The sequence below is a fragment of the Lissotriton helveticus genome, chromosome 9, assembly GCF_964261635.1.
Source record: "Lissotriton helveticus chromosome 9, aLisHel1.1, whole genome shotgun sequence".
NCBI lineage: Eukaryota > Metazoa > Chordata > Amphibia > Caudata > Salamandridae > Lissotriton > Lissotriton helveticus.
In genome coordinates, this window is record NC_136070.1 from 586888293 (window position 1) to 586898284 (window position 9992).

The 9992-nt window shown below is 41.9% G+C and overlaps 1 protein-coding gene across 1 annotated transcript in view; it reads right to left on the minus strand.

Annotated features, from left to right (window-relative positions):
• The window catches only part of LOC144781619 (uncharacterized), a 65004-nt gene extending 56326 nt beyond the window's left edge, over positions 1-8678 (minus strand). Inside the window, exons 1-2 of the mRNA XM_078660564.1 lie at positions 7763-8678; positions 3548-3638 (exon numbers count right to left, since the gene is read on the minus strand). Of these exons, the coding sequence (XP_078516690.1) occupies positions 3548-3606 (59 nt within the window). The 5' untranslated portion in view covers positions 3607-3638; positions 7763-8678. The remainder of the gene's footprint in view (positions 1-3547; positions 3639-7762) is intronic.
• Positions 8679-9992: the final 1314 nt, after the last annotated feature.

A 9992-nucleotide genomic window follows, 5' to 3' on the forward strand; every position in this document is an offset into this window, starting at 1 on the left:
CCAGGAGGGGATCGATCCACCTGGCCTTCATGGACTTGTCCAGTGCTTTTTATACAGTGAGCCGTGGGAAGTTGTGGACACTGATGGAAAATATGGGTTTTGAAGAACCCCTCATTACCCTGTTGCGTAGGCTACATGTGTCTACCTCCGTAGCCATTGGCTTTGGCCGTGGAGGAGAAAAGACTAGGCCCATTGCTTTTACGGAGGGGGTACGCCAGCGATGCAATCTGGCCCCTTTTTTATTCCTAATATATACAAATGTATTAGAATTATTCCTGTTAGAACAGCAATTGGATTTCCCAAGCATAGAAGGTAAACAGGTTCCATTGCTGTCTTAGGCAGACGATACAGTGTTGATGTCCTTAATGACCAATAGACTCCAAACATGTTTAAGAGCATTTACTGAATTTATGATGGAATTGGATTTAAAGGTACATTTTTGTAAATCATATATTATGGTATGCGATCGCAATTCGACAAAAACAAGGACATTTATTGTAAAGGAAAAAATGATTGATAAGGTGCCAAATTTTACCTACTTGGGGAATGTTTTTAATAACAAATTAAATTGGGATAATCTAATTATGGCTAGGAGTCAATATACTAGCAGAATATTAGAGGGGCTTTTTCGCTGTGCTGGTAAAGTCGGACATAAGCCGGTAGCAGAAATGTTAACATTATATAAATCGAAATGTCTGTCAGTACCCACCTTTGGCGCAGGAGTATGGGGCTACCATAAAAGTTCCCAGATCCAGATTCTAGAGAACACATTTTAAAAAAAGGTTACTGATGATTCCCAGCAGTCTTTCAACATTTTTTTATCACTCTGAAGTGGGTCTGCATTATGTAAAAGATAGGATAAATATTGCCCCATTGATTCTATGGGGGAAAATCTGGACCTCGGAGGACTTATTATTTTCAAGAAGTATCCTAAGAGATTGTATGAATCTTGATAACACAATGTTAATCTCTTGGCTACGTTATATCAAAGATACCTTTTTATAAAATTGGCTTGGAAAATTACTATGATAATCCGGAGGGAATCCAATAAGACATGAAACGGGTTATAAAAAATAAATTTTGTACTGAAATTTGTATGTCTAACCCGGATCATGGATTAGTAGATTGTGTGTTTCAAAGCCAACCGCAATTTTACTTGTCTTTTACCATGCATGTTCAATCACGTTTCCTAATGACCAGATTTCGCCTTTGCACATTGCACTTTCTTGTGGCTTTCCCCAATCAGGCAGGCTGGTGTGAGAGACTAACCCCCTGTCCCTGTAATAATTTAGCCCATTAGAGCACAATGCACTTTATGCTGTTTTGCACACTTTATAAAGACCCAAGGGCACGTTTTATTAAGCCCATTTTAAAGGAAATCCGTCCCTGCTCCTGTCAGGAGGGTTTTAATTATTGGCGGTCATTATCTACTGCAGTTATGTGCAGTGCTGTGCTCAACTTCATTAAAACTGCACTTTTAATCAGGAAACATTATGAATCATGAAATGAACTTATATTTTTAGTGAATTTAGGGGTTTTTAATGTCTTGCACAAATATGTTGTAGAACTGTAGGAGGCTTTCTTCAAATTCATAGAATCAGTGCTGGGATAAAATGACCTAGGAGTAGAAATTAGATTTACCGCATATTTAATCTTTGTACAAAATGTTTCCTATGCATATTAAGTCATGTTTTTAATGTTTTAATGTATGAATATACATTTCAGGGATTTTAGGGTTTTTTAATATCTTGTAGAAATATGTTGTGGAATGGTAGGAGGTTCTTCTTCAAACTTCTAGATTCAGTGCTGGGATAATATGACCTAGGAATAGAAAATACATGTACTGTATATTTAATCTTTGCGCATAATGTATGTACGTAAACTTTTATGATTCAACTGAATCAAATAAAGTTATTTGAACTTGAACTAATACTCTGTTTTGCATAACCAGTTTTTAATTTGCAAGCCTGAGGTGGGTGTGAGTTGACTGTGACTACTAAATATGAAAATAGCTAGCAGCTACCACATAATTTATTTCTCCATACCAGCAACAGCAGTTACGAAATCAAATTTTTCCTTCAGAATGTCCTTGATTTTCACAATAACTGAATTCTGAAAGTCAACATGTACTAAAACTTTCAAATAAAAGGGTCGCGTTCGACTGGGAGATGTATTGGGCTCCAGGCAACAGGACCTCCACCAGCTCCATAGATATTCTTTGGAGAAGAATTAACGCAGAGAAGTTTCACCCAGTAAACAAAATGTTCCCCAGAAAAGCCCCAGAGATGAAAAATTAAATGGTGATAAAGTTTATTACCATTTTATTTTTCATCAACCTGTCCGAACAGTGTGTCAGGAAGGGGCAGGGCCACTGCTGCAGCAGGGAGGAGATGTGTGCTGGCTGTGCACTTAAGTTTAAAGTGTGTATGTCTCTTTGGCTGGCTGTCTTGTGATGGCCAGCCAGACATGCGTATTTTTACCTCTTTAACCCAGCTACAATAGTCAGCTGGGTTAGAGAAAGCACAGGCCTCCAGTGCTCTTGAGAGTGCTGAGAGAGGCTGCTCCCTCCAATCCTGGTGCGTCTTCATGCTGGCCAGCATGAGAGCAGTGCTAGGATTGGTTAGGGGAATTAGCTGGAGCCCATAGAGCCTAGAGGAGACAGAAGCAGAAGATGGACTGGAGCGAGGAGGACACCGGACATCATGCAGCAAGCAAGGTAAGTGGCTATTTCTTTTTATTTATAGTCGTCACTCGCCTTGCATGCATGCACCCAACCACCACCCATTTACTCCCCCCCCCCCCCCCCCCCCACTCTTTTGAGTTGCCAGCGGAAAAAGGTGTTTAACTTATTTTATTTGGGGAGGGGTAGAGCGAAAGAAACCAGATGCAGGGCATATGCTACCTCCTGCAACTTTTCGTTTTACTGAGGCCGCTCTGGTCTACAACACGTATGCCAGGGTGTTAAATGACTCGGCAACGAACAACTTACTAGCATAATGCTGCAGGAAAGATAGGTAATTCTAGTTAAATTGGTACGGGATGTGTGGTGGATAATAGTGTGAGTCTATATTTTATTAACTTTGACAACATTCATAGTGACAGTCATCCATTCATATGATGATAATCTTAATTCATATGATTTATATTAGATTAGCGTAAGTAAACACTACCTATTATAAAATACCAAGGGGCATATTATCAAGCCTGTGCGATAAAATTATCGCCGCTTTATCGGCCGAAAACGGCCGATAAAGCGGCGATAATGGGCTTGATAATATGCTCAATGAATTCCAATCGAAGCCCATGTTAGATGTGAAGACATCTAACATGGGCTTCGATTGAAATTCATTGAGCATATTATCAAGCCCATTATCGCCGCTTTATCGGCCGTTTTCGGCCGATAAAGCGGCGATAATTTTATCGCACAGGCTTGATAATATACCCCCAAATCTTTTGTGTATACTGATTGGATTTTGGCGGCTTAAGGCAATGTCTCTTCATTATACATTGCAAAAGTAAAAACAGACAAAACAAAAAAGTTACTTACTTTTCAAACGCATCAGTCAACTTCGAGACTTGTGACGGAGAGAATTCCTTTCTAGTCATGTAGTAAGAGTTTTCAACCTGTCATGATGCACCTGCAAAATAATACCATGGAATAATAAGGATACAACAGTAAAAGAAGAAAACCAACCACAAAACAATCCTGTCTAGAAAGAAGACAAACATGGTTTACTCTTGCACAGCCATTAATAAATAAAGCCTCCTGCGATCGGTTGAGAGAGTGGGCTCTTCCAAAAGCAGATCATTTAATCTAATGGCGAAGAAAGGCATTTACTACTAATGTTTTAATATTGGAATAGATGTGAGCCACGAATACATGTGGTCATCTTGAAGAAAAACACAAGGCACGAAAGCAGAATTTAATAGAGGGCTTCAGAAGCTTTTCCAAAAGGTCTGTTTCCCAATTTCCCGAAGTACTAGGTCTATTTAGAAAAGATATTTACCTAAACATTCCCGGGTTTCCTTCCTCAATTAGGTATCTCTTAGGGCGCAGCTAAATACCCATTTCTCACAAGTATTTTTATCTTTTCACATAACGAAAACCTTGACAATTCAAAGGCCCCTAAAACCTTTGAGCTTTGGTCAATTTGCATATCAGAGATGAAAACACACTTTGCTGTCACTGATAATCATCCAGACATTCTTTGCCCATGTGCATGATTTTAAAATGAAAGGTGTCAACTAGGACATCAAATTTAGATCAGTTTATTATTGTGTATTTGAAACTATGCAATACAAATGAAGAAAAAGAGAATGTCACAAATATGCATAAGAGGGCAACTCTGTGCCACGAAGCCTAGTGGAGCCAACCTCAAACTTTTACACAAAATTTATCTACAGAGGAAATTACAATATTGATGGCAGCCTGCAGGGTTCGACGTTTCAGGTGCAATACCTCTCTTACATATTTCCCTGATTCTGTCACCATTCATGGAATCCTGATTCTCTTTTCTGTGCAGGGTAAAATGTTTCGGTATCCACTGAGAATTGATCAGCATATATTGATAGTGTTTTTCTCCAGCAGAAAGGTAAACTACTATGTAAAATGGTGCGCACCCAAAGAGTACCCCACTCTTAGCCACAGTCCCTAATGTCTCCTTTAACCAGGTTGTAGCCACACAGTAGGTGGAAGTTCTATAACAGCAGAGAGACAACCCTTTTATGTCTGGGGTCCCTGGTACGGAAACACAAGTGTCCCCCCATGCTTTGTTCCTTCATAATTGGAATCCCTTCCCGCCCTTGCAAGTACAGTGAGAATGTTGTGTAAACTAGGAAATGCATAGGAGGGCACAGATTTCCCTTTATAAGAACCTGTGTTGGTATTCTCAAATATGGGGGGTTGTCCTCAGCGAAAAGTGGTCATCACCATCCCTCTATATTTCAGGCACCCTCATGCACTACACCCTAGGTTACTGGTTACTACGTGGTAAGAATGAAGCCAAAAGGTCTGCAAGAAATCTCTTGAAGCTGCGAACAACTGTTGCACATAACCTTACTGAGATGTATGTATGTAAGGTGTATTTGTATAGCTCTCTGTACAGTGATAAAGGCAAACATACTGTCCACGAATGATAGAAGAGGGGCCTGGGTTCTGGGAGCAGAAGTTTACCATTATTACATTGTGATGAAGTGTTCTTTAAAGAGGAAAGTGTTAAATTCTTTCCTAAATTGAAGCAGTGTTAGAGGATGATGGATATGGAAATGCTGCTACAGAGTGGTACAAAACGGGGTGGTGATGGACGGAGCATCTGAACCAATCAAACACTCACACCCAGTCAACAGATCTGGGTTTAATCCATCACCGTTCTTTAGCCCACTCTGCCACCCCAGTTCAGACATGGCCATATGCAAATCAGTCTGACCCTGTGCTTGTATTGTCAACGCCTCGTCCATCACCACCTTTGGTTTTGCTTTGTTTGCCATAAGTTGGCAGGGTATGCTCAGACGCGAGTCCCTTGCTCACTTTGCCACTGGATTCAAGCAAGCCGGGCTGAAGACGGCTGTAATACCAGAAACCGGTCCTCGGAAGCTTGTTTCCTGTCCAGGGAAGGCATGGCTTGGCAGTTCGAGCTGGACTGTTCCCATGAGGCACAGGGCCAGACTGATTTGCATATGGCCATGTCTGAACTGGGGTGGCAGAGTGGGCTAAAGAACGGCGATGGATTAAACCCAGATCAGTTGACTGGGGGTGAGTGCTTGTATTGTCAACGCTCCGTCCATCACCACCTTTGGTTTTGCTTTGTTCGCCATAAGTTGGCAGGGTATGCTCAGACGTGAGTCCCTTGCTCACTTTGCCACTGGATTCAAGCAAGCCGGGCTGAAGACGGCTGTAATACCAGAAACCGGTCCTCGGAAGCTGGTTTCCGGTCCAGGGAAGGCATGGCTTGGCAGTTCGGGCTGGACTGTTCCCATGAGGCACATGGTCAGACTGATTTGCATATGGCCATGTCTGAACTGGGGTGGCAGAGTGGGCTAAAGAACGGTGATGGATTAAACCCAGATCAGTTGACTGGGGGTGAGTGCTTGTATTGTCAACGCTCCGTCCATCACCACCTTTGGTTTTGCAATGCTGCTACAGATCCTTGGTCCATAGATGGAAAATGCCTTCCGCCTTGTCTTTTATTTTTTGGACTGTTCGTATTTTTTCAGGCCCTGGATGAGATGTGCTGTGGCATGAATATTTAAATGAATAAATACTAAGCAATATCAATATGTAATATAAAGCCATATATAATAATATATAAAGCAAAGGACTATGGGCCAGATCTATGAAAGGATTTAGCATTTCTTAAATGACCGAATCACAATTTTGGTCAGTTAAAAAATGCTAAATTGCCTTTCTATATGTAGATATGGAATCACAAAACGTGATTTCCACCCAGTAGAAATTGCATTTTGCGATTCCCTAAATAGGAAATTGCAAATAGGGATTTCCTATTTGCGATTTCCTAAGCACGTGTACGAAGCATTTCCTAAACGCGCATTTAGGAAATGCTATTACCATCGACTCCAAGTCAATGGTATCCATGTGCAATTTGAAAAAAGCACCCCAAAATGCTTTTTTTTTTTAAGTGCCATAAAGGGCGCACTTGCCCCTAGGGCATTTATGTGCTTTACGTGTGCACCACTTTTTTGGGGGGGGGGTGCATCAAGGGGGCATTACTGGACAACAAATCATAACAGACAAGTGAAGTGCTTTTCCAGCTTTCGGTTCTTGAAAGGTACTAGAAATGTCTGAGAACTGCTGTGTTTGAATGAGTTAAAAATTTGCTCCAGCCGCCATCACATGATGTGACCATTGAAGAAAAGAATCTTGGGTGCAACTTGTTTGGGGTTCAGTGGAGAGAGGAGGGCACAACGTAACCATGCACTGGTAGTTAAATAATGGGGCATACCATAAAAACTGACACGGAAAGAAGAAAAACCACAAACAGGTTCTTGAATCATTTTTAAACCACCAAAACAAAACTGAGAAAAGAACACAAAAAACTGGTTACTGGAAAGGTACTTGCATTGTACTGGGGGTAGTATTTAAGCAATGGCCCGGAGATGCAAGGGGACTGGTCATACTCTGGGAGCAGGGTAATGGTCACACCACACACTTGAGTCCGAATGCACAATCCAATGCTGAGGAAGCAAGGCTGATTGAAGGGAAGGCAGGCACCCCCATGCGTAGTTGGAGTCACATAGGATTCCTAAATAGGACCAAAAAAAGACCTTATCGATTTTTTTCCCCATTAACAAAAAGCAATGAGGACTTCAAATTTTTTGGGTCACTTGTCATGACAAAGATTTAGAAATGACAAAGATTTAAGATTTAAGAAAAATTTGTCTCCAACTTAAGCTCCTCCACAAATGACCTCAAAATAGCTTTTAGACCCATTGGGGAGCTTGCCATGATAACAGCATTGTTTGCATATAAGAGCACAGGTCCGACAGTTGATTAATAACTTATCCTGCTCCTCTGTCACCAGTGCCCCCGCCAACCCATTGGTATGTAACAAAATTAAAAAGGGGGCCAAAACAGAACCCTGCCAGACACCCCGCGCCTATCTAAGGGAGTCAGTACACTCTTCATTACGACCAAAACATACAAAGGCTGTCAAATTAAAATAATGAGCAGGCAGAAGTTCACTAGTCCAAAATCTATACCCATGTTATCAGGATCAATCAGGATTTGTAAAGGGCAACTAATCACCTGACACGGTATCCAGGCACTTGCAGAGGCTCATCTGAACAGCTAGGTCTTGAGGGCTCTTCGGAATTCCGGAAGAGAGGTGATGGCCCAGAGTTGCGTGGGGAGGCCGTCCCAGGTCTTTGCTGTGATGTGATGTGGGAGTAGCAGCGTCCTCCAATTCTGCTTCGGTTGATGCAGGGAGTGTGGGCAAGTGAACGGGAGGCGGAGTGCAGTATTCGACGGTTGGTGGAAGTTCAGGCGGTGGTTAATGTAGGCGGGTTCTTGATTGTGTAGAGCTCCGTTTGCATGGGTCAGCAGATTGAATTGCCATCTCTTCTGTACAGGGAGCCAGTGGAGTTGCCCGAGGTGGGCTGTGATGTGGGGTTGTCAAGGAATGTCGAGAACTAGTCTGACTGCGGAGTCCTGTATGGTTTGAAGTTTCTATATGAGGTGTGTGGTAAGTCTTACGTAGAGAGTGTCACTGTAGTCCAGACGCCTGGTGATAAGGGCATACGTCATGGTGCGTGTCATGTGCAGGGGTAGCCACTTGAAGATCTTATGTAGCATGCGCAGTGTGAGGAAGCAAGCAGAGGAGACAGTGTTAATGTGATTTCCTGACTAGCTTGTTGTCAATGATGATTCAGAAGTTCCTGGCATTGTCCGAGGGAGTGGGTGCGGTTCCTAGGTCTGGTGGCCACCAGGAGTTGTTCCATGTGTTGCATATTATCCAAAATCCCCCACAGGTTGGACTGTGCTACGCTATTAAAAGGCGCATGAAAGGTCAATGAATGCCATATAAAAGGTACTGTGCCTGGCCACTGTATATTTGGAGATCAATAGATAAAGATTTGACCACTGAACCCTTTCAACAAACCAGCCCTGACGAAGTCGTAGTGATATCTCCCAGAAAAGATGAAACACATGTTGGCTAAAGGAAGGTCACCTGAAGAAAATGAAATAAAATACAACAATTGAAGACAAGAAAATAAATCTCTTTTGCTCATTACCAATTTTGACTGTCTTTCAACAAAACTGTAATTAATTTGAATGGCTTGTGCTTCATACAATTAGTTATTATTGGGACGGAAAGTTTAACTATGACGGGGTTGTGATCACTGTACAATTGCGATAAAACAGTGTCCTTTGTTAGTTCATGGTAGTGTGTTTAACTTATGTAATGGACTACAAAAGAATGCGTCTTTTTTTCACCCTGGTGCACAGGAATCTCAATGCTGTTTTACATGGCTAAAAACATGAATAACATCAATAGGTTTTACATGTGAAGCCTAATGCTTTTTAGGTCTCAGCCTAGCGTACACTGCGCATCAGTGTTCGCGCAGCCCGAGTCCTTTTCTGAGGGTTTTGAAAATGGACCTGGAAAATAAGAACTATAGTTACATACCTGTAAACTGTGGTTCTCCAGTATTGGTGTCTTTCATAGATTCACATGCTTGAATATCCCCCGTCGTCGAAGTGGGAGTCCCACGGTACATAAAAATAGCAGTCATATATGCATGTATACATGAAAATTATAACAAATAAAAATATACATACATATAGTGCAATAAATTGTAAATTCTAAAAGTACCATAGAACATAATAGGCCCATTGAAAAGCCTAAGGGAGAACTCACTTTAGTAGCATATCAGTGTCATTATGTGTTGGATCACATTCCAGCCAATCAGGCTGTAGCCTCCTCTAGAACCTTCTCCTCAGAAGCCCAAGTCCTCAGATTTTCGTAGCACAGAGTAAGTAAAAGTGCCTGAGGAGAAGAGAGCCTCTGAGGGGAGGATGGGAGGGTCGCATGTGAATCTATGAAAGACACCAATACTGGAGAACCACAGTTTACAGGTAAGTAACTATAGTTCTTCTCCAGTATTAGGGGTGTCTTTCATAGATTCACATGCTTGAATAGAGTAGAAAGCAGTAAATCATCACATGAGTCAGAAAGGTAATACAGCAAGCAAAGAAGGTAAATATATATGGCAATATGCACTAAATACCAAAACATTATTAGGAAAAAACCCTTATGACTGGAGGCGGGTAGCAACAGAGGCTCACCTTTATTGGAAAAGATTCCGCAGCACCGCTTGACCTACTGCCGCATCCGCGGCGTCTGTTGATTGCAGGCAGTAGTGCTTAGTAAAAGTATGGCTGCTCGACCAAGTTGCAGCTCTGCAGATCTGTCGTAAGGGTACCCCTGCAAAAAGGGCAGCCGAAGTAGACACTGCTCTAGTTAAATGAGCTCGAA